Source organism: Plecotus auritus, assembly GCF_963455305.1.
Source record: "Plecotus auritus genome assembly, chromosome: 9".
Classification (NCBI taxonomy): domain Eukaryota; kingdom Metazoa; phylum Chordata; class Mammalia; order Chiroptera; family Vespertilionidae; genus Plecotus; species Plecotus auritus.
In genome coordinates, this window is record NC_137783.1 from 76,673,529 (window position 1) to 76,699,279 (window position 25,751).

General features: G+C 41.6%; 1 protein-coding gene across 3 annotated transcripts in view; it reads right to left on the bottom strand.

Annotated features, from left to right (window-relative positions):
- ZW10 (zw10 kinetochore protein) overlaps positions 1-13,699 on the bottom strand; it is a 34,425-nt gene extending 20,726 nt beyond the window's left edge. For 2 of the 3 annotated variants that reach the window (XR_013961594.1, XM_080687182.1), the window contains exons 1-7: positions 13,516-13,699; positions 11,642-11,776; positions 5,068-5,169; positions 4,814-4,891; positions 3,928-4,087; positions 2,527-2,679; positions 1,514-1,705 (exon numbers count right to left, since the gene is read on the bottom strand). Coding sequence is in view for 2 of the 3 variants with exons in the window: in XM_080687182.1 (XP_080543308.1) it covers positions 1,514-1,705; positions 2,527-2,679; positions 3,928-4,087; positions 4,814-4,891; positions 5,068-5,169; positions 11,642-11,776; positions 13,516-13,620 (925 nt within the window). In the remaining variant the exon portion in view is untranslated. The remainder of the gene's footprint in view (positions 1-1,513; positions 1,706-2,526; positions 2,680-3,927; positions 4,088-4,813; positions 4,892-5,067; positions 5,170-11,641; positions 11,777-13,515) is intronic. The other variant, XM_080687183.1, reaches the window with a different exon arrangement.
- Positions 13,700-25,751: the final 12,052 nt, after the last annotated feature.

A 25,751-nucleotide genomic window follows, 5' to 3' on the forward strand; every position in this document is an offset into this window, starting at 1 on the left:
CCGTTTTTGGCTATACTGTAAGAACCATGGAACTGAGAAGGAGAGCATAAATGCTCCCATAGTATTCTGAAGTGGCTCAGACTACACCTAAAATACTCATTCTGTTTTGAACACTATACCTTATTAAGAGGACTATAGAAGAAATGGAGTATATTCACGTTATCAATAAAGATAAAGGGAAACTTAAAACTATGTCATTCAAAAAAAACCCTAAGGATGTTTATATTGGTGATAAAATATAGGAGAAATAACAGCTTCTGTAAAGAATTTTAAAGTCCATCATGTGTAATAGGAATTAGACTTGTTCTATATAGCTCCATATAATAGAAACAGTATCAATAAATCAGACATTACAAGGCAGTGTATTTCAAATACATTTTTAAACCACTCCACTAAAGATTTAATGTGCAATATGGGTGTTTTGGGTAATAGTATTTAATATAGAAAGGAGATTTTTAGAAAAATAAAGAAAAACTTCATAGTGTTGCCCAAAAGTAAAGTAAAATGCCTCAAGAGGAAATGATTCTTTCACTAAAGGTGCTCAGCTTGGTTTTACAGTCAATTGATGGGAGTGTTATAGAGAAGATATTTGGATTGAATCACTTTTCTGGTTTCTTTCAATCCTTGGATATTTTGTTTAAAACACTGCTTATATCTAATAAAAATAAACATGTATTTATTATCTCCCTAAGTGAAGGAACAAGAAAACTACCTGGGATTTTGGTAATTTATACAAGCCTTGAGATTTTTTATTCTCTACTATCAAAATTAGAAAGAATTCCTTGCATATTTATTTGCTATGTACTAGTATATGACTGCCAAGAAAGCATATAAACTATAGTAGAATTTCTGTTTTATTCTCTCCACAGCAAGAATGCTTGATTTAACTATTCAATAAGACATTTCAACTAAGAAAAGCAAAAAAAAGGTATGTCAAACTGACTACATAAAAAACAAACAAGCACAAAAAAAGTATTAAAATAAAACACCAGAAGAAACTACTTTTATTAGTATGACAACCAAAAAATGATTTAAGCAATACAGAAACTGGTTATTTCATATGAGAATATATAAAGACCTAAACAATAGTTTCAGTTGGATGTCATTCATTTCCTATGTTAACCCTAGTTTGTTTATGTCATATGAAGGGATTTTCCCACTAAAATATGTAAACCAGCACTTGGTTCATTTCTGTTTCTCCTATAATAAAAGCAAGAGTTCCAAAATGTGAGGTTACTAGAAGTCAAGTGAGAGAAGGGCAGCCTAGAATTCAACTAAGCATTACAAATATAGAATCTGGGGTAACGCTGATAACCCTACCTGTCAACATAGGGCAGAGAAGAAATACAAAGTAGAGCAAGAAATAAGAAGGTAACTATTTTGTTCCCATGGCATAACCTCACCTCTAATCTTCCACTCAGATTGTGGTCATTTTATCTACTCTGAAATAATATTTACTTTCAAAAACCATAATGACTTTTCCAAAATATAAAAAACCCTTAGAGATACATACCTAGAAGATGTTTCTGGAGCACTTCCAGTACCAGCCTGACTTTTGCAAAAACTTCAGATGGTGACGGATGCTCCAAGTCAGTCATCACAGATTCAAAACGAATGATGATGAGGTTAGGCTGGCTCTCTACCAGAGCAAAAAGGGAGGGGCAAGATGCCAGAGGCTTAAGGACATACTTCAGCAGCATCTGCCCTGAAAAATTATATGAACACTCATGAAAAATCACTAGAATAAACTTTTATATAAAAGTATGTAAAAAAAAAGATCTTTTGAGTCTAACAACAAAAATACATATATGACATTACACACCATATATTATGCACTGAAGGTTTTCCCACTGAAGTTTCCCAGATTATCTACAGATTTTTATTTAAATTATTAAAAAAAAAGATAAACAACAGCAGCTAGTTTAAAAAATAAAACAAAAAAAGTAACTAAGCCCTTAAGAAAAAGACTAATACTTATGACAATTCCATTTGATGAATCATGAGGCCAAACCCTACAATCTATCATCAATGTTATCCGGAGAATGCTATATAATAAAAGGGTAATATGCAAATTGACCCTAATGGCAGAACAACCGAAAATGACTGGTTGCTATGATGTGCACTGACCACGAGGGGGCAGACGTTCAACGCAGGAGCTGCCCCCTGGTGGTCAATGCACTCCCACAGGGGGAACAACGCTCAGCCAGAAGCCGGAGCCTCTCCCACCTCCGTGGCAGCGCTAAGGATGTCCGACTGACGGCTTAGGCCCGCTCCCTGGGGAGCTCCAGGGCTGCCAGAAGGATGTCTGACTGCCAGCTTAGGCCTGCTCCCCCGGGAAGCAGGCCTAAGCTGGCAGGTGGACATCCCCAGATGGCACAGCTAGAGGGCACAGGCCGGGCTGAGAGTGCACGGATTTTCGTGCACCGGGCCTCTAGTATTTTATATTTATATTTATATTTTCTGTCATTCCTTTAATACTGGACCTTCTGAGATTTCATGTAAATGAAACAAAGTAGTGTCCCTTACCAAATGATTTAAGCTTGATATGTAGCTCTCCAAGAATAGAAAATGCCAAGAGGACAGAACTGGTTGGTGGCATAGGGGGCTTCTCTTCATTTTCAGATTGTTCAGTGCATAAGTGAAGTTCTGTTTGTAAGCAAGATTCTAAGTTGCTGGTATCTAAGAAAAAGGAAAAAAAATATCAGCTGTCTCAGCAATGCAAGATATTCCTACTTCTATTCCTCAGGGCCCATGCTCTACTCAGTTCCTAAATATGTAGTTGTACTATAATACACTTCCAATGCAACCAAATGTTATTACATATATGTCCTTAACAACATTTTAAAACAGAAAATTACATTTTCAGTATGCTCAAATAATCAAACTAAGTGCAAAAGTAGATGATGCGCCTACAATAAATGCTATTTAATATGTACTAAATGACTGAATGAAGGCAAGGAATGAAAGTGAGACCCTACTTTCATGTAAGACCTCCTCTTTTTTGTTCTTTCTTACCAAGTAAAGAGAATAGCCTGTTAAACAAGTTTAACAGGAAGGGTGTGTTAAAAAAAATCTGCTATCTTCTCATAATTTTACAGTCTGCTTAGAAATAGAATCTAAAAATGTCCAGATTCTTTTCTCTAAAATACGTGTGTGTGTGTATGGAGGCCAAAGTGAATATGGAAAAGGGAACAAGAAGAGACTGTGAGGTATCCCCTGAAACAGACTAAATTTCAAGAGTTAGTGTTGGAAAATATATCAGGTTTAATGCCATGTCCTTTACATACTAGTACACCCTCAAAGGTTTCACTTTTGTGTAAACAAGACAAATTGAAGGGGTCTTGCATCCAGAGGTGGGCAGAGGGACTGAGAATAGTTATACAAATAAATGCCAGGGCCAGAGTTATACTATTTCTTCATCTTGCAAAGCACCCCCATCTCATGATTTTGTCACTATTTTCCCTCAAAGACAGAGAAAAATTGAGCCAAATCCTTGTCTCATTGATCCCAGTCTTCTTTCCTCAGCAAGAGAGAATGGCTGAACAGCTTCTTTAAGCTTTCTAGCCAAGACAGACTGTTGGGATTAGGGCTTGTGGGGAACGAGATCATCCTACTATGCAATGGAAGCTTTGTGTGGTCTTACATACCTTCACCACATGGACCCCACCCACCCAATAAGCTTCTCTCTTCTCTGCTCCTTCCTACTGAAAGGGACAGACAGAGAGATGTAAAGGAAATAAAGTGAGGACACTTTAGAGATCCAAATGAATTAATCCTAACAAACATTTGGACTAATATGAGAACTCAATATAGACTTGCAAGATTAATAGATCTCTCATCTACCAATAGAAAATATTTAGCATATATTCAGAGGCCAAACTGGTCCAGGCAGATTAAGCAAAGCAGTCCACCTGAGGTCAGCAGCACCTTTTGATGGTGGGAACTTCCACACAATCAGCTTCTGCCACTCTTCGCCAAGGTGATAGAGTATGTTCTGTTTCTGTATGGTGAGCTCCATGCTGAGAGATTTCAACATTTTTAAATCAAAGCATTTTCTGGATTTTAATAACTTCAAGCATTTCTGTGCCTAGTAGTGAAATGGAATCACTGTTAAACATTCCATTTGGATTCAGGGCAATTAGAATATCCTATATAATAAAAGCCTAATATGCTAAGTATCCGACCATTCCACCAGTCACTATGATGTGCACTGACCACCAGGGGGCAGATGCTCCAACTGGTAGGTTAGCTTGCTGCTGGGGTCCAGCTATTGGGACTGGGCAAGAAGGGCCGGACACGCCCTGGAGCCCTCCCGCTATCCCTCCCCAGCCCGGATCATGGACTGGTGGGGTCCCTCGGCCTGGCCTGCGCCCTCTCCCAATCTAGGACCCCTAGAGGGATGTCAGAGAGCTGGTTTCGGCCCTATCACCACAGGCCAGGCCAAGGGACCCCACTGGTGCACAAATCCATGCACTGGGCCTCTAGTATTTATATAATGATAAGGAATAGATGGAACAAACTTGGCTAGAAACTGGAATAGTACTAATTGTTCATGCTTTATTTTCATTATTATTTTTTAAATATTTTTACTGATTTCAGAAAGGAAGGGAGAGGGAGAGATAGAAACATCAATGATGAGAGAATCACTGATCCGCTGCCTCCCGCACACCCCACACTGGGGACCAAGCCTGCAACCCAGGCATGTGTCCCCGACTGGAATCAAACCTGGGACCCTTCAGTCCACAGGCCGACGCTCTATCCACTGAGCAAAACCAGCTAGGGCTGTTCATGCTTTAGAGAAAGCATTTGATACCTCTTCTAGACGCAAAGCAGCAATGACATACTTCTTCTCTGCTAATGCACTATTATATTCTTCAATAGCTGTAGAAAACTGAAAAGAAAGTAGTTACTAGGTATTTTATTTTATATACCCATTATTTCAAGTCTGGCTGCTTGTTTTTAAATTATGAAAAATACCATAGAGTGGAGATACACATTTAATAAAACCAAGAAAAAAAATTACTTTCTCCCCACCAAAACACTAAAGTTCAATTTAAAGTTACTGACCTCTTGTAGCTGTTTAAGCAAACTTAGGACTACTGAGTCTTTTTCCAACTGTTGCTTCAAGTCTGTAAATTCAGCAGTTGATACGTGAAGATCCCGGCGGACCTAATTCACACATCAAGACAAGTATATTTAAAGCTATACTATATCTAAGAAATAAAGCATCCATAGCTAATCAATAAGCCTTATTAGGTGAATATAACCCATGTTGAAATTTAAATGCTAATTAAGATTGGGATGTTGTAGAAAGAATCCTTAAGTGGTCCACTTAGTCCAAACCCTTATATTCAGGAATGCCCATCCCCATCAACAGAATATCCCCGTGTCACCATCTATTCTTAGTTTAAGCTGTTATCTCATCAGAGCTCATTCACCTAGATTACTAGAAAGGTATCCCCATTGCCAATTCATTCTACAGGAGGACAGCTCTTAGAAAGATTTTCTTATGTTGAGTCAGAATCCACCTCCCATTCTGTCCCACCTTTTCAGGAACTTTGCAATATCAATTATTTTCTTTCCTTGTTATATCTTTATCTCTCACTATTTCACCCCTCATTCATGAAATACTTACTAAAGCATGGCTCCTCCCATCAGATTTATGTACGTTAAAATTTCCCGTTTTTACGAAAAAATTTCCTCCACTTCAGCAATCATGCTATTGCTTAGAAGCTACCTTATTTCTTTCCATCCTATCACAAACAACTTTCTTGCAAGAGTGACCCATATTCACTGTCCTTACTTTCTCACCTCTCGTTCAGTCTATAACACATTGATCTAGTTTCTACGCCCACCATTCCCCCAAAACTATTCCAAAACAATTGGTGCCAATCAACTCCTTGTTGCTAAATCCAAAGCATGTGTCATCAATTTTAACTCTACATTTATCAGTACAGTTACTTTCCTTGCCTCAGTTCTGTGACACCATTCTCTGATTTTCTTCCTTTTCTTTAGCCATTCCTTCTCATTTTCTTTTGGGAGCTTCATTCCCCCTCTGGCCACTTCATACATATTGATATTCCTTTCTCCCTAGCCTTCCTACTCTGAACCAGTGGGTCCCAAAATATAAACTTTTTTTTTTCCTTATTTCTATCAAGGGTCATTTAGCAATGACTGTAGATATTTTGACTTGTCACAGGAGTTCTGGCATCTAGTGAGTAGAGATCAGAAATACTGCTAAACATCTTACAATGAACAGGATAGCTTCCACAACAAAGAATTATCCAGCCCCTCGCCAAAACCGGTTTAGCTCAGTGGATAGAGCGTCAGCCTGCCGACTGAAAGGTCCCAGGTTCGATTCCGGTCAAGGGCATGTACCTTGGTTGCGGGCACATCCCCAGTAGGGGGTGTGCAGGAGGCAGCTGATTGATGTTTCTCTCTAATCGATGTTTCTAACTCTCTATCTCTTTCCCTTCCTCTCTGTAAAAAATCAATAAAATATATATAAAAAAAAAAAAAGAATTATCCAGCCCCAAATATCAATAGTGCCTGTGTTGAGAAACACATCACTATACACTCTCTCTGGGCAGCCTCATTCATTCCCATGACTTCATATTTCTAAGTGCTGTTATCTCAAGTCCACATCATTTTCCTAACCCAAACATGTACATGGATGGGGTGTTGTGCAAGCTGTTCATTAAAATCCATTTTCCCACTCTCCCATAGTAGCAATACATGACTACCCAACTAGATTAAATGTTCTAGTGTCCCTCACAATTGGCTGTGACCATGGGTCTAAGAGCTTACCAATCCTATATAATAAAAGCCGAATATGCAAATCAACTGAACAGCAGAACCACCAGTGGAACGACCAGTCACTATGATGCGCATTGACCACCAGGGGGCAGATGCTCAATGCAGGAGCTGCCCCCAGTCCACAGGCCCCAGGCCAGCCAAGGCAGATCCCAGCAGGGGCCCCCCAATCACCCCGCCAGTCGTCCCACAGATTCACCCTGATCACCGGTCAGGCCTAGGGACCCTACCCATGCACAAATTTCGTGCACCGGGCCTCTAGTGGAATATAAGCAGAAGTGATGTGCACCATTTCCAAGTCTGAATCTTAAGAAAATAGGTGTGCCTTCTCTATGCATTCTCTTTGCCCTTAACCTCCAGCTATAATCTGCACATGGGGAAAAGACCAACTTCAACCATGCAAGCAACAACAAAATCCTAGAGTCATGCTCTCAAACTATAAAGTACATACATAACACTTGGTGAACTGTATTAAAGTGCAGATTCTAATTCAGTAGGTCAGGGATGGGCCTGAGTGCCTCAGTTTCCAATAAGCCATTAAAAGCTGCCAATTCTGCTTCTCTACACACTGCTGGAAAACAATTATTTAGGGATCTCTCACATTTCTACACTATCTTGGAAATGAAGCAATAACTAGTCTTTAGTTCTAGACTATTTTTTCAAGGATGTTAGTGTATTAAGCAACTTAGAAAATAAGAGATGGTGTTTCCCTCCAAAGCAAAAAGCAGGCATGCTTACTACCCAGGTTCCCTAAACTTAGTTCTCTTCTATAATATATCCACTGCACACTGCCCTTTAGGAACTGGGGCTTAGGACACTGCAAAAATGCTCAAACTGTGGCTACTGCTGTGAATAATAAACTATCCTTCATCTCACACCCAAGGAGACCCATGTATTCTAATAGCATCCATGAAACAGTGGCAGGCTACCACTGACTTGCAAATGGTTAAAACCTCAGATCTCCTCCACAGTTCTTAACACAGACTACTAGAGCAGCTAGGCCCTAGGTTGTAGAATCAGACTGCTAGCCTAGACTACTACGAATAAAAAATATGTATCTTGTTTGAGCCATTGTATTTCAAGTTCACTCACCCTGATTTCTCACTGTCTCTCTTTCTTCCTCTTTCTTTATCTTTATACAATTCAACTGTGCAACTCCATTTGGATACCCCTTAGAAACCCTTTATTTAAACTCATTTCCCTTACAAAAACCTATCTCTAGATTCTCTATTTTAATGAATGGCATCAATGACCACGTTTCCCAGTTATCCTCGATTCCTCCATCTTTCACTCCTCACATCAACAAGTCCAAAAGATCCTATTCTCTTAAATGTCAAGAGGATTGGTCCACTTTTCTCCGTCCCCACTGCCATTGACTTCAGAGCAGGTCACCAGCCTGTCTTGCCTGATTACTTTATTTCTTTTTTCACATTTCCCAGCTTGTTTTTTTTTCATTTAAATTCTTTATTGTTGAAAGTATTATATATGTCTCCTTTTCCCCATTGACCTCTCCCCACCAGCTCCCACTCCGCAGCACTTGCCCTTGCTGCCCCCCTACTGTCTGTGTCTATTGGTTATGCTTATATGCATGCATACAAGTCCTTTGGTTGATCACTTACCACCCCCTCCCACTCTCCCCTGCTTTCCCACTACAGTTTTGACAGTCTGTTCAATGCTTCTATGTCTCTAGATCTATTTTTGTTCATCAGATTATGTTGTCATTATATTCCACAAATGAGTGTGGTCATGTGATATTTATCTTTCTCTGACTGGCTTATTTCGCTTAGCATAATGCTCTCCAGGTCCATCCATGTTGTTGCAAATGGTAATAGTTCTTTCTTTTTTTACAGCAGTGTAGTATTCCATTGTGTAGATGTACCATAGATTTTTAATCCACTCATCTGCTTATGGGCACTTAGGCTGTTTCCAAAACTTTGTTATTGTAAATTGTGCTGCTATGAACATAGGGGTGCATATATTCTTTCTGATTGGTGTTTCTGATTTCTTGGGATATATCCCTAGGAGTGGGATTACTGAGTCAAATGGGAGATGCATTTTTAATTTTTTGAGGAAACATCATACTGTTTTCTTGCCTGATTACTTTAACTGCCTTCTCATTTCCCTCTCTCAATTTCCTGGTGTCCTTTCTTCAAACTGCAAGCAAAATGGGATTCCTAAAATTCAAATCTGATGTCACTCCTTGCTTAAAATCCTCCATTGTTTCCACAGTCCCACTGAGACAACATCCATACTGCCTACAGCAGGGGTGGGGAATGTCTGGTCTGCAGGCTATATAAGACCCACAAAGTCATTTGGTCTAGTCCTGCCAAGGCATTAGGAGTAAGTTAATTAAATGTTTGACCAAATATAGCAGGCTAATTTTTAAGTTGATAATTTTGTATGGCCTGTGAATTATGTTATAAAATCCAAATGGCCCTTGGCAGAAAAAAGGTTCCACACCCCTAACCTACACCGATATACAAGGTCCTTGCTTACCTTTCTAACCTCATCTCACGTCCCTTCCCACCAAACCCTCTAAACCAGGGTCCTCAAACTTTTTAAACAGGGGGCCAGTTCACTGTCCCTCAGACCGTTGGAGGGCCGGACTATAGTTTAAAAAAAAAACTATGAACAAATTCCTATGCGCACTGCGGGCCTGGGACGAGTCGGCTGCTAAGCAGGACAGGCAGCGGCACCCAGAGGGCCGGATAAATGTCCTCGGCGGGCTGCATGTGGCCCGTGGGCCGTAGTTTGAGGACGCCTGCTGAGTCTAAACCAGCCGTGGGCAAACTACGGCCCGCGGGCCAGATCTGTTCTATCCGGCCCGCGGAGCCGAAAGAGCGGAGGGTTCTCTTGCTCTCCCCTCCGCTCCTTTACTTTGAATTTATATTAGTTCACACAAACACTCCACCCATGCTTTTGTTCCGGCCCTCCGGTCCAGTTTAAGAACCCATTGTGGCCCTCGAGTCAAAAAGTTTGCCCACCCCTGGTCTAAACAGTCATATGGAATATTTGCAACTCTCCAAAGTGACATCTCTCCATTACTCCCATGCTTCTGCAATGCTGCCCCCTCTGTCAAACTACAACACTCTTCCTAACTCTTCTGTCTAATTATCTACCACTTCAGATTTTGGTTTGGACACTATCCTGGAGAAAGCCATCCTTAGCTACATCTCCTCTCTCTAACTGCATTATTACAATTTAGTATGTATCATGCTATTTTACTCATGTATAGCAGGCTTAAGATTCACATTTTAAAATAAAAAAAACTGTCTAGTACTGCAATTATCAGTGTCGGGCACCTTATAGATATTAAACAAATATACCAAATAACTGGATAAACCCCTTTATAACATCTACCTATTCAATCTAATTCCTCTTCTCTAGCCATACATTTGAATCTTTCTCTTTGAAAGGGCTACAAATCTTGAAAGTTTCTTACTAAAGCTAAACACCTCAGCTTCTTTCACTGTTCTTCAGATGGTGTGGTGTTCAGGCCTGGACCTTCTCATTTAGACCAGCCATCTTTCAAAATAAAACAACCATCACTGAATAAATTTCACCAGCCATAATCTGGCCAGCAAAAGTTACAGAGCCCTTTAATCTCCTGTTCCAGACACTTCATTTCTGAAAGTACAGCCCAAGATTGCACTATTGACTTCATTGATCAAACAAATACACATGGAAAATATCAGTTGAACTGTGCCAAATTTGTAGAGTAACAGATTTATTTTTATTAAAACTTCAATGAGTACGAGTGGTATACTAGCTATTGAACAGATTTTTCCAGGTAAACTAGTGGTTTCCCCCTTGTGATGCAAGTTTTATAGAGAACTTTGAAAACACATCTGTTCACTTTTGTTCTCTAGTAACTATCACAAAGAGAAGAGATTTGGTGTCGTTCTTAAGGACCTTTAGAATACCTCAACATCCTGATTTTGGATACCAATGAGGCCTGAATGATAATTTAGAAATAGATGCTGAAGACATCAAACTGATATTTCAAATATCAGTTTGATTTCTTTCAACTGCCTGTTTTTCCTATGAGGAAACTGAATAGGAAAAATATTGGTGAGATAATGTAAGGGGAAAATGTATTTTAAAATTATAAAGCAGATATTTCTGTTTCCAGACCGGCTTGCTTCTCATTGTGATGACATCACTCTGGCTAACATAGTAAACATTCTTAAAACCTGCTAGACTTTCGATAAGAACTTTAGCAAGCACTAGTCCCAAGGTGACACAGTACCAGTTGGGCAAGTATTCTGTGTGTCCTGGGAAAGTAGCATTCTACACGAAGCAGAGTGGTGACTGGCAAACCAGGCCAACCTTCCAGAAGAAGGCCAAGAGACAAAGACTGTGCTGAAATGTGAATGTGTTAAGGCCAGCTGCAGATATAAGAGATTGACAGCCATCAGAGATTCAAGTATTTGGCCCTGGCCAGTGTCACTCAGTGATTAGAGTATGGGGCCACTCACTGAAGGGTCACAGGTTTGATTCCTAGTCAAGGGCACATATCTGGGTTGAAGGTTCAATCCTTGGCCCTGGTCGAGGTGAGTGCAGCAGGCAACCAATGTGTCTCTTTCACATCTGTGTTTCTCTCCCCTCCTCCCCTTCCTACTCTCTCTCTAAAGGTCAATGGGAAAAATATCCTTGGGTAAAGATTTAAAAATAAATAAATACATAAATAAAATAATCTAATTCAACTTCCACCTACCAGCAAGGAAAGTTGAGGCCTTGAAAAGTTGTACAGAACTGAATTGTCTCAGGAATCAGGAAGCTAAACTGCCTCCCTACAAACCTACTCAATATAACAAACTATTCTTACCTCACTCTCTATTCTGGATTTCAGCAGGTCAATATCATCAGCCAGCTTATCCACTTGGGTAATCAGGTCCTGTGCACTTTGCATGCTGGGCAGGAATTCACTGTACTTCTTGCTAATCATGTTACATACTTCACCCTATAAGACAGAACATTCCAACATGATGAGCAGGGAACTCTGTTAAAAATAAAAATGTATGTCTTCCATGTTGGAGACTTCTTGCCAGTTCCCACACCCATTCACTTTCCCTCCAAATCAATGGGTTTCTTTGAAAAACACATTTCTCCCACTGTTAAAGGACCCGTAACATTATTACAGTGCAAAAAGACAATGGCCACCAAATCCCAACAGTGCCCAAGAATTACGTACAAATGCCAGAAAAGAAAAAGAAAGGGCCGGAGTGCTCATGTTGAACTCAGATGATAGCCACCAATTTTAAGCATACATCTAACTGAAAAGAAAGTAAATGGAAAAATTAAATCCATAATCTATATCTCAATCAATTTATGAATTTCTAGCTTCTCACTTACAAAATTTAAGGCCTACTTTAACCCTAAGTTGATGAGTTCCATCACCTCTTTTTATTCAAATAATTTAATAAACATCTTGAATACTTTTTGCACCGAATTAGTCAAGGCTTTGGGAGATACAGAATAAATTAAGCTTGCCCACACATAAGTTCCGTTTAGTAGGTGACTAAAGAAACCAGAACAGAGAAATGCAGTACAGTGATGGAGTTCCAGTCCTTCAGGTGCACTGTGCCTGAGGGGACGTGGGGATCCTTCTCCCGCAGAAAAACACATCTGAGATAGAACTTGAAAAATGGAACAAAATACACGTAGAAGACGGGGAAGTGGCAACATAAGCAACATCGAAGAACTAGGAGTGGGGGGAAAGTGGGCCAGTTTGGAGTATAGAAAGTACTTCTCAACCGGCTGAAGGTTCAAGTGGGGAAAGAAACCCCTGAGAGGAAGGGTGAGTCGGGCCCAGGGAACACAGACAGGAGCCTCGCGAAGGTGGCTTCCTCCTCTGTCCTCATTCCAGCAGATAAAAGTGCTGAAGAAGTCTACGCCTTAGCAAAGAAGAGATGCCAGAGACATGGATCGTTAACTTTAGGAAACCCTTTTTAAAAGCATGTTTGTGCCTTCCTGGTACCATGCCACACCTGCTGCCTTCAATCCAGCAGCAGAGGTGTGGCCCGCACTGGCCCGGCCACCCCTGCGGCACCAAGTGCAACTGCGTGCGGCTACGCGCCTTCCCTTCCGTCTCCATCTCAAGATCAAGTCAGCAGAGTCCACAGAAGAGACACCCGCGTGTTTTTAACACTCGGCACAGCCTCAAGGGCCCCGGGATGGAGAAGAGAGAAACATGTGGATAGGTGTCAACAAGGAAAGTTTCGACGAGGAGGATGGTACAGTCCTCCCAAAGCTATTCTCTTCATCAACACCCTGTACAAAGAGTAGGTGCAGGAAATGAGCGCTCCCAGGCGAAGAGGAGTCCTGTCTCCATGTCTCTCCCTCCCACACGCTCCTCCCCGGACCTTTCGCGGCCGCCGACCCCCTACTCCCGGTCTCCTTCGTCCCTATCCGGTTCCCTACCCCGTCGCTCCCCAACCTAACTCCACACCGACGTTCCCCTGTATCGCCGCTTCCTCTCCACCGACCCAGGCCGCCTCGGCCCCAACCCTTATCTGAGCTCCACTCTAAATTCCTCCCAACCCACAGACTTCCAGCCTTCCTGCCCCTCATTCTTCCCACCCAGCCCCACACCGGACTCGGCCGCACCCACGCTGTCTGCCCTTAGCCCCTCTCCTCTCCGTCCCGTCACACAAGGATCCGCGTCCCTTTTTAGTCTGCCAACCGCTTCCCCGCCTGCACCTTTATCTCCTCCACCCGCCGGGTCAGGTGGCTGATCCGTGTGCCCAGATCTTCCTTCTCCAGACTCCCCGAGTGTGCCAGAACTTCCGTCACGAACGAAGCCATTCCCACCACAGAGCCAGACGCTCACAAAGTCACTCTCCGCAGCCAGCGCGGCAGCGCCAGTCCCGCCAGCAGCCAGGGTGCGCAGCCTACTGGGAAATGAAGTCTCGCGGGGCCCTGACCGCTGCAAGGAACACGGCAGCAGCACTACAACTCCCAGCAGGCACCGCAACTCCCTTAGCGTGGAAATTTCCACGGCGTCTCATAGGTGGCAAACTTAGGAGACGCGTTTTTTCCTGTACTTTTCAAAGCTTGCATTTTCCCAATGGTCTTTCTAGAAGAAACAAATAAAATGTTTTTATTTACTAACCACTCCTAACTGAACTTTTCTCCATTTCATAACGCTTACCTATGAAATTTACCTAGCCAGAAGACCCGACATACCTATCTTGAACTTCTTTCGTTAAATATTCACTGACCATCAGAGTCTAAATGAATAGTGCCCTCTAGAGTTGTGCGAAGAAGTGGCGTCATCTCCTTTAAATAAAAGTCCGCCTATAATTGCATAGTTTTATCTTTTATATTACATCTATATACACATATACATGTATATTACATCTTTGCACATATACATATATTACAGCTACAAAACACATTACCTGTGTATAGTAGTTATATTACCTAGGACTGTGGACTAGAACAAGATATTCAGCACATTTTATCACAGAATACAAATCAATTTTATAAAAAGCTTTAAAAGTTATTTCATTATTTAAATATGTTACATACAGAGAGAAGTTCATAATATATGTACAGTATGATTAGTTTTTATAAAAATAAAGAGACATAGATACATAGAGGTAAAGGATGTATACCAAATTATTCTTTCTGAGTGGTGGACTTACGGTATTTATTCTCTTTCCCTGTTCTTCTGTTTTACTGCAAAAACAAACAAACAAACAAACAAACAAAACACAAAAACATGCACTGCCTTAATTAAGTGTTTTCTTTAATATTTAAAAAAATTGTCTTCGACCCCAAATAGATGCTGATACTAAGGTCCCTGTCAATACATACACACACACACACACACACACACACAAAGAGATAATGTTTTTATTGATTTCAGAGAGGAAGGGAGAGGAAGAGAGATAGAAACATCAATGATGAGAATCACTGACGGCTGCCTCCTGTACGCCCCACACTGGGGATCAAGCCCACAACCCAGGCATGTGTCCTGACTGGGAATCAAACCATGACCTCCTGGTTCATAGGTCATGCTCAACCACTGAACCGCAGGCAGGGCAGGTCCTTGTCAATTTTAAGTATCTGTGGGGCGATCTGTTTATCTTAGTGAGGCAAGGGCAGCTTCCTGTGACATGAGCAAAGGAGATGAAACTGGGATTGATACAGGAGGCACAAAGCACAGGCATGACATCCTGGGAAGTTCCTCTCCTGAAAACCAAATTAACTTCTGTTTGGTAGACATGTCAGCCTCACTTTAAATTATAAATACTGATAATAATAAATGCCCAGTGAGAAAGAAGGACCTGAAGACAAAATTCCTGAAAACATGTATTATATATTTACTAGAGGCCCAGTGCACAAAATTCAGGCATGGGTGGGGTCCCTCGGGGTAGCCTGCGGAGATCAGGCCCTAGCTTGCACCACCTGCTTTGCAGCCCCAGCGCGCGCCCCCAGCCTCGCAGCCCTGCAGCCCTGCCTGGCACCCCGCCTTGGCCTGACATAGTGGCAATAAAGAACACAATGGAAAGTATCAACACTAGAATAGAAGAAACTGAGGACCACATCACTGGGTTAGAAGACAAGGTAGAGAAAAACCCAAGCAGAGTAGCATCTGGGAAAGAAAAAAAATAACTTAAAAAACAGGAGGAGAGCCCAAGGGAGCTTTTGAACAATACAAAACTAAACAACATCTGCATAATAGGAGTCCCAGAAAGAGAGGAAACTGAGCAAAAAATAGAAAACTTATTTGAAAAAATAGTGACAGAAAACTTCCCTGATTTGGGGAAGAAAAAACTCACACAAGTCCAAGAAGCACACAGAGTCCCAAACAAGCTGACTGACTACCTGCAATGAGCACTTCTCCACCATGGAGCTGGCCCTCAGAGGTCACCTGCACAAACTCCTCACTGCAGGCTTAGCTGCTTCAGGGCCCTGCCCACCTCCCTAAGGCCTGCACACACCTCCACACTTCCAGAGGCCAAGTGCCTTGCACCTTCAGCCCAAAGCTCTCTCACCACTGAACAAGCCATCTCCCAGATGCACCTATATTGACTTCCAGCAGGGGCAGGACTTCCAGGTGGAGAGCTGAGAGCAGTGAGGGGCATGGTGGCAGTGTCAGAAAGACACATGTGTCTACTCTCAGAACATGTGGTCCCCTGACTTAGTGGTTAGTGCAGACATATGTTCTCACATCATACAGGAGATCCCTACAGGTTACGGACAAGAGACCTCTTTACAACCTGCCACAGAAGGAACCCTGCATGAACCTTTTCACAGTGGCTGCATTTACCTGGGGTCAGCGTACCCATTGGAAAATGTGTCGAGTTGTTTTTGTGTGTATTTACCATATTTATGGGGAATTTCATACCCAGGTTGCTCCTCTGAGACTTGTGTTTCCACTCAACCTCGGGCCTCAATGTGCCGTGTGATACTTCTCCTGGGGTGGTGGTCTTCGATTTATTCCTCTGGTGAATCAGTGTCCCCAAACCCATGCCTATGGGAAATAGTGACTGTGACTTAATTTGGGAATAGGGCCTTTGCAGATGTAATCAAGTTCAGAGGAGGTCTTGGGTTGGGTGGGCCCTACCTACAATGACAGGTGTTCTCGTAAGAGGGAATTTGGACTCCCTCACTGGCCATGTGACTGGGACTCAGTGATGGGTGGGGGTATGGGTCTCCAAGTCAAGGAACCAAGGCTAGCTGGCTGCCACCAGAAGCTGGGAGAGACCTGGACTGATTTTCTCTTGCAGCCCCAGAAGGAACCCGCCCTGCCCACACCTTTCTGGGAATAAGCATTTCACAGGCTAAGATAGGAGCCCTGTAGGCTGAACGAGCGTCAGTGTGGAGAGCTCTGGTCACTGCTCACCTGCCTGGACCACAATCTCATAAGCTCCTGGAGAGAAGCGCCGGGGGTGGGGAGAAAAGGGACTCCCAGCTGAAGCCCCCAGTCTGGGAGTATGAGGAGCATGAGGAGGGGTTGCCAGGTGCACTGGCCTGCCCCTGCATCCCTGGGTACCTCCCATCCCGTTCCCTGACCGTGGGGCCATGGCTGATTTCTGCCCAGAGGGCCTGGGGACCACTGTGCAGGGCTGTGCAAGGAGAGGAAAGAGCAGGCATGAAAAGCTTGTCTTTCTTCAGTGCCCACCTCCTCCAGTGCTGCATACACTCAGCACCCTCGCCACCCCCACCCAAGTTTCTGCAGGGTCTCGCTTCTGTTACACCCTGGAGCCCAGGCCTCTCACTCATTCAATAATTTCTCTGGTGTTAATTTGGAAGAGGGAGTCAATCACTCTTTCTACTACCTCATTTAACAGAAAAAAATGAATTAAATCTATTTATTCCCACAAAGGGCTTAGAAGGGATCTGGCACACCATAGCTGCCCAGTAAATGAATGTCAGCGCCCTCCTTAAGTCCCCTCCCCAGGCATTCAGGGCAGTTGGTGGACAGGAAGTTCTGTTTCTCTGGTCCCGGTGAAGGGCTGGTTGCAAACGTAAAACAGTCCATTAATGACACATGCTGATGCGTGTGCCACAAGGCAATGGTAAGGCCAGACTTCTGGTGTGCCCGCATAAGTGTGTGTGTGTGTGTGTGTGTGTGTGTGTGTGTGTTCCTATGTGTGTTTGTGCATATAACAAATGGGCTGGAGAGGTAGGCAGGGCCAGACACGAAAGGTCTGGTGACTCTTGCTAGGTTTTGTGTTTATTCTAGGACCACTGGGAACCTCAAAGTGTTTTAAGTTGACAAGTGTGTGTGTGTGTGTGTGTGTGTGTGTGTGTGTGTGTGTGTGTGTGTTGGGGGTCGGGGGAGGTGGGCAGTGGCCTATATGGATCTTCATTTGGAAAATACCACCCTGCTGCATGCAGGACTGACCCAGGTGGGTCAGAATTGATGGATCGATCAAAGGCTCTTGTATCAGGCACTTGTCCTCCAGCCTGGAAAGAAACGGTTGGTTGGGGCTTTGCCTGACAACTCTTTAAAAATAATAGCATGAATAATCTATTAAGAGTAATATAATATACAATGTAAAGTGTAACCTTTAACTCAGTGCCTTAGTCCATTCTGGCTGCTGTAACAGACACCACAAACTGTGTGGCTTAAACTGTGGACATTCACTTCTCACTGTCTAGAGCAGGGGTGGGCAAACTTTTTGACTCGAGGGCCACAATGGGTTCTTAAACTGGACCGGAGGGCCAGAACAAAAGCATGGATGGAGGGTTTGTGTGAACTAATATAAATTCAAAGTAAACATCATTACATAAAAGGGTACGGTCTTTTTTTTTTATTTCAATAGTTTTATTCATTTCAAACATTTTAACAAGAAGAATGTAAACACTAATTATTATAATTTGAAACTTCAAAAAATGGAGGAATCATAGCACAATAATATACCTTATATTGAAGATGGCAAAGGCAAAATAAAATTGTCTAACAAAGGAAAGGTACAAAAGCCTTTCAAATTAAACTTAAATATAATAAAATAATGTAAAACTAAAACAAATAGAAAAGAACAAAATGTGTAAACAGTAAATTAAACATTTTCTTTAGGCTCTTTGGATAATGGTGGCGGAATAGACAGACATGTTCCGAGCCTTGTCCCGGAGCAGAAAGAAAGAACAGCTGAGGGTCGCACAAGGAGTGTTTGTTGGCTGGTTGGGAGACAGCTGAATTCCAGAAGGAGGTGGGGGACTGCTAAACGGGGTTCCCCTGACCTGGCAGCACCAACTGCGGCTGGGTCCCCTCCCGGAGCTGCGGGCTTGGACGCGGAGTCTGCGCCATCTGGAACCGGAAAGTGGAGCTTATCGGAAGCCTGAGAATCCACAACTGCGGCACCCAAGGAACAGCTGCGAGCCCCAGAACAACGCTCCCCAATTGGCGCAAACACACGGGTTCAGATGAGCTCTACACTCCACCACGGAAAGGTCAGATTTCGCCTGGGATAAGGTGAGGTCTCTGGTCCCGGCGGGAGAGAGGAACGCGCGTTTTGCGGGAGCTGGAGGACCAGGGAAGTCTGTGCCTAGAAAAATCCGTGGCTGTAGGGGCTGGCGTGATCTGTGATTGTGGAAAGGGGTCCTCAGAGCTGCTAAGAGAAGGGCACTCTAAAAAGCAACCCATTTTGATCTGACGTGCAGGGACACCCTAAGAATTTCAGGCAGTCCAGACTTATGCGCAGCCCCTGCGTTCCCTGGGTGCCTGGGCTTACGCGCAGTCCCGGAGTTCGCACAACTGGGCTTTTTCCTCTCGAAATTCTTGCTTCTGATTACTAAGCCCAATACATAGGATCACCCAGTTGGGGACACCCTGGGAGACTGCAGGGGAAAGTTGTTTTTCTGGAACCTGGGGATCGGAGCAGGGAGTGACCATCGGAGAGTCAGCTCTGAGGCAGCCCACTCCCACAAACTGGTAGTGAGTGCCACAGGGAAAGAAGGCTCTAACACTGCCTAGAGAGGCCATAGATAGACCCGGAAGTCAATCCAGAAACACTGCCACCCAGGGGCTGAATCACAAATTGACTCTTGTGTAATCAAAAATAAAGGAATACAAGAAATTAAGACACACCGCCTGCTTAAAATCAGGACTGGCTTACAACACTGAAGAGCAGTGGATCGCAGGGAACTGCAATACTGTCTGGACTGAGAAACAGGCGTGCCAAACAGAAAAACAGAGGAAGTGAATGACCTTCACTACTTCACATCTTATTTTTACCTTTCATTTTTTTATTTTTTCTATTTTTTTTATTTTCATTTTTTGCATCTTTTAATCAAGAAACTTTTTTTCTTTTTTCATCACTTGATTTTACCTTTTTAATTATTAGATTTTTATTTTCAATCCGTATTATTACTACTGCTATTTTATCTTTTTTTTTTTTTTAAAGTGTCATTTTATTTTCTCTTCATTTTATTTTGGGATTAGGGTTCTACATTCTATTTTCATCTTTCCTTTAGCATCGTTTTACTCTATCTCAACTCAACCTTTAGGCCATCACTCTCTTCCTAACCTCCCCCTTTTCAGTGTCCTGTTTATCTTACCCTTTTACTGCTTTAGATTTTCCCTATTCTTTCTGTTTACCCCTTGTTAAAATTTCACTCTACTTACATATCTAATCTCCAATCCCCTGCTCCAAGTCCACATACACCTCTCCCTTCGCTGTCTGAGCTATCCATAAACTTGTCCTTCTCTCTGTCCTTTTGTTGTTGTTTGCTTGAATGTAGATTATATCGAATTTTTATGCTTTTTTGTGAGATTGTTCTGCTTATTCTTCTTTTGTTTATTTTTTTGTTTGTTTTGTGCTTCAGCTTTCCCTTGCCTCACTCCATATTAGTTGGTGTTGTAGTCTGTACTAATCCCCAGGCACTTGTTGTTGGCATTTGCTGCGATTAGTGATTGTTCTATTGGAGTTTTATCCCCAATATATATAGTCTGTTCCCCTTTCTCTCTTAGTCACTTTCTTGTCTCTCTTATTTTTTTTTCTTTACTTTCCCTTTTCCCAATTTCATTTTCACACTCTTTCTTTCTTTCTTTCTTTCTTTCTTTCTTTCTTTCTTTCTTTTTTCCTCTTCTTCTTTCTCTCCTATCACCTAATTTGCCTTTCTCTGGTGGTCACCTATATTGGAGGTTATTAATATCGTGAATACATTCCTGTTCAGTGCCTTGTGAGTTGTACCTGGTAGTGCTGTAGTTTGTGCCTTTAAATCAACCCAGGAGAGAGAGAACTACATAACCAGACACCCAGAGAAGAGAGACCATGGGGAGACAAAGAAGCAGCCCACATATGAAAGAAAAGCAGGCATCACCAGAAAAGGAAGTGAACGAAATGGAGGCAAGCAACCTTCCAGAAAAAGAATTCAGAGAAATGGTCATAAGGTGGCTGAAAAGAATGGAAGACAAATTTGACAATATGAGCAAGAACCAAGAGGAAATGAAGAAGAACCAAGAAGAAATGAAAAATGACATCGCTGCTGTAAAGAACTCAATAGAAAGCATCAAGAGTAGACTAGAAGAAGCAGAGGACCGCATCAGTGAGCTAGAAGACAAGATGGAAAAAAATACCCAAGTAGAGCAACTTCTGGAAAAAAAAATTAAAAGGCAGGAGGAGAGTCTAAGGGAACTTTGGGACAACACGAAACAAAACAACATCCGCAGAATAGGGGTTCCAGAAGGAAAGGAAGGTGAGCAAGGAATAGAAAACCTCTTTGAAGAAATAATGACAGAAAATTTCCCTGATATAGGGAAGAAAAAACCCACACAAATCCAAGAAGCTCACAGAGTCCCAAGCAAAATGAACCCCAAAAGACCGACGCCAAGGCACATTATAATTAAATTGGCAAACACCAACGACAAAGTAAGAATCTTAAAAGCAGCAAGAGAGAGACAGAAAGTTACATACAAAGGAACCCCCATCAGACTAGCAACTGATTTCTCAACAGAAACTCATCAGGCCAGAAGGGAATGGAATGAAATATACAAAGTCATGCAAAGGAAGGGTCTGAATCCAAGAATACTGTACCCAGTAAGGCTGTCAATCAAAATTGAAGGTGAAATCAGGAGCTTCACAGACAAAAAAGGACTAAGGGCATTTATTACCACCAAACCAGCAATGCAAGAAATGCTAAAGGGTCTGCTGTAAAAAAAAAAAAAAAAAAAAAGAAAGAAAAAAGAAAGAAAGAAAGAAAGAAAGAAAGAAAGAAAGAAAGAAAGAAAGAAAGAGGAAGCGAAGAAGTAACACAGGGGTAAAGAATAGGAATGGCGACAAATAAGTTCCTATCAATAATAACTTTAAATGTAAATGGATTAAATGCCCCAATCAAAAGACATAGGGTAACGGATTGGATAAGAAAACACGACCCATATATCTGCTGTCTACAAGAAACCCACCTCAGAAAAAAAGACGCACACAGAATGAGGGTGAAGGGATGGAAAAAGGTTTTCCAGGCAAATGGAACTGAAAAAAAAGCTGGGGTAGCAATACTTATTTCTGACAAATTAGATCTCAAACTGAAGGACATAACAAGAGATAAGGAAGGCCATTTCATAATACTAAAGGGAGCAATCCAACAAGAAGAAATAACTCTGGTAAACATATATGCACCCAATACAGGAGCACCCAAATACATAACAAAACTCCTGGAGGATATCAAGGGAGAGATTGACAGCAATACAATCATAGTAGGAGACTTTAATACCCCACTATCACCATTGGACAAATCCTCTAAACAAAACATCAGCAAAGAAACATCAATCCTAAATGACTCACTAGACCAGATGGAATTAATTGACATCTTCAGAACATTTCACCCCAAAGCCACAGAATATACATTCTTCTCAAGTGCACATGGGTCATTTTCAAAGATAGACCATATGTTGGGACATAGGCAAAGTCTCTTCAAATTCAAGAAGATAGAAATCATATCAAGCATCTTCTCAGACCACAGTGGCATAAAACTGGAAATCAACTACAATAAAAACAACCCAAAGAAATCAAACACATGGAGACTAAACAGCATGCTATTAAACCATGACTGGGTTACCAGAGAGATCAAAGAAGAAATAAAAAACATCATGACAACAAATGACAATGAAAACACTACAATCAAAAATCTGCCAAAACTGGTTTGGCTCAGTGGATAGAGCGTCGGCCTATGGACTGAAGGGTCCCAGGTTCGATTCCGGTCAAGGGCACGTAACTTGGTTGCGGGCACATCCCCAGTAGGGGGTGTGCAAGAGGCAGCTGATCGATGTTTCTCTCTCATCGATGTTTCTAACTCTCTATCCCTCTTCCTTCCTCTCTGTAAAAAATCAATAAAATATATTTAAAAAAAAATCTATGGGACACAGCGAAAGCAGTCTTGAGAGGGAAGTTCATAGCTCTACAAGCCTACTGCAAAAAACAAGAAACAGGGGTAATAAATTACCTAACCCAACAACTCAAAGAGTTAGAAAAAGAGGAACAAGAAAAGCCCAGTGTAAGCAGAAGGAAGGAAATAATAAAGATCAGAGCACAGATAAACGACATAGAGACCAAAGAAACAATACAAAAGATCAACAAAACCAAGAGCTGGTTCTTTGAAAGGATAAACAAGATTGATGAACCTCTAGCCAGGCTCACCAAGAAGCAAAGTGAGAGGACCCAAATAAACAAGATCAGAAATGAAAGAGGTGAAATAACAACAGATCCCGCCGAAATACAAAGGATTGTTAAAAAAAATACTACAAACAACTCTATTCCAACAAACTGGACAACCTGGAGGAAATGGACATATTCCTAGAAAAATATAACCTTCCAAAACTCAATCAGGAAGAATCTAAACAGCTCAACATGCCAGTAACTATGTAAGAAATTGAAGCAGTCATCAAAGAGCTTCTGGCAAACTAAAGCCCGGGGCCAGACGGCTTCACAGGAGAGTTCTACCAAACATTCAAGGAAGAACTAAAACCTATCCTCCTCAGACTATTCCAAAAAATTCAAGAGGAAGGAACACTTCCAAGCTCCTTCTATGAAGCCAGCATCACCCTAATACCAAACCAGATAAAGACAACACAATGAAGGAGAATTACAGGCCAATATCCCTCATGAATGTAGATGCCAAAATCCTCAACAAAATTCTAGCAAATAGGATCCAGCAGTACATCAGAAAGATCATACACCATGACCAAGTAGGGTTTATCCCAGGAATGCAAGGATGGTTCAATATCCGCAAATCAATAAATGTGATACATCACATAAACAAATTGAGAGATAAAAATCACATAGTCATATCAATTGATGCAGAAAAAGCATTTGACAAAATCCAACAACCTTTCTTGATAAAAACTCTCAACAAGGTGGGAATAGAAGGATCATACCTCAACATAATAAAAGCTATCTATGATAAACCCACAGCTAACATCATACTCAATGGGCAAAAACTAAAACCATTTCCCCTAAGAACAGGAACAAGACAGGGATGCCCACTCTCACCACTCCTGTTTGACATAGTACTGGAAGTATTAGCCACTGCAATTAGACAAGAAGAAGAAATAAAAGGCATCCAAATTGGAAAAGAAGAAGTAAAGCTGTCCTTCTTTGCAGATGACATGATATTGTACATAAAAAAACCCGAAAGACTCCATCAAAAAACTAACAGACTTAATAAATGAATTCGGCAATGTAGCAGGATACAAAATTAACACCAAGAAATCTATGGCATTTCTATACACCAACAGTGAACTTACAGAAAGAGAGACTAAAAAAGCAATCCCATTTTCCATCGCACCAAAAAAATTAAGATACTTAGGAATAAACCTAACCAAGGAGGTAAAAGACCTATATGCGGAAAACTACAGGACTCTGAAAAAAGAGATAGAGGAAGATGTAAACAGATGGAAGAACATACCATGTTCATGGATTGGTAGAATCAACATCATTAAAATGTCCATACTACCCAAAGCAATCTATAGATTCAATGCACTCCCCATTAAAATACCAACGGCGTATTTCACAGACCTAGAAAGAACTCTCCAAAAATTCATCTGGAATAAAAAAAGACCCCGAATAGCCACAGCAATCCTGAGAAAGAAGAATAAAGTAGGAGGGATCTCAATACCAGATTTCAAGCTGTATTACAAAGCCACTGTCCTCAAAATAGCCTGGTACTGGCACAAGAACAGACATACAGATCAATGGAATAGAATAGAGAATCCAGATATCGACCCAAACCAATATGCGCATTTAATATTTGACAAAGGAGGCATGAGCATACAATGGAGTCAAGACAGTCTCTTTAATAAATGGTGTTGGGAAAATTGGACAGATACATGCAAAAAAATGAAACTAGATCACCAACTTACACCATACACAAAAATAAACTCAAAATGGGTACAGGACTTAAATATAAGACGGGAAACCATAAAAATACTGGAGGAATCCACAGGCAGCAAAATCTCAGACATATGCCAAAAGAACTTTTTCACTGATACTGCCCCTAGGGCAATGGAAGCCAAAGAGAAAATAAACAAATGGGACTACATCAAAATAAAAAGCTTTTTCACAGCAAAAGAAACCATCAACAAAACAACAAGAAACCCCACTGTATGGGAGAACATATTTGCAAATGTTATCACTGATAAAGGTTTAATCTCCAACATCTACAGGCAGCTTATACAACTTAATAAAAGGAAGATAAATGATCCAATAAAAAAAATGGGCAACAGACCTAAATAGAATCTTTTCGAAAGAAGACAGAAGGAGGGCCAAGAGACACATGAAAACATGCTCAAAGTCACTAATTATACGAGAGATGCAAATCAAAACGACAATGTGATACCATCTCACACCTGTCAGAATGGCTATCATCAACAAATCAACAAACGACAAGTGTTGGCGAGGATGCGGAGAAAAAGGAACCCTCGTGCACTGCTGGTGGGAATGCAGACTGGTGCAGCCACTGTGGAGAACAGTATGGAGTTTCCTCAAAAAACTGAAAATGGAACTCCCATTTGACCCAGTAATCCCACTCCTGGGAATATATCCTAAGAAACCAGAAACACCAATCAGAAAGGATATATGCACCCCTATGTTCATAGCAGCACAATTTACAATAGCTAAGATTTGGAAACAGCCTAGGTGCCCGTCAGCAGATGACTGGATCAGAAAACTATGGTACATCTACACAATGGAATACTATGCTGCCATAAAAAAGAAGGAATTACTACCATTTGTAGGCACCTGGATGGAATTAGAGAACATTATGCTAAGTGAAATAAGCCAGTCAATGAAAGAAAAATACCACATGATCTCACTCATTTGGGGATAATGAAAAACATTATAAACTGATGAACAAAAAGATAGATACAGAGGCAGTAAAGCATCAAACAGACTGTCAAATTACAGCAGTAAGGTTAGGGAGAGGTGGGGGAAATAAGAGATCAACTGAAGGACTTATATGCATGTATATAAGAGTAACCAGCCAAA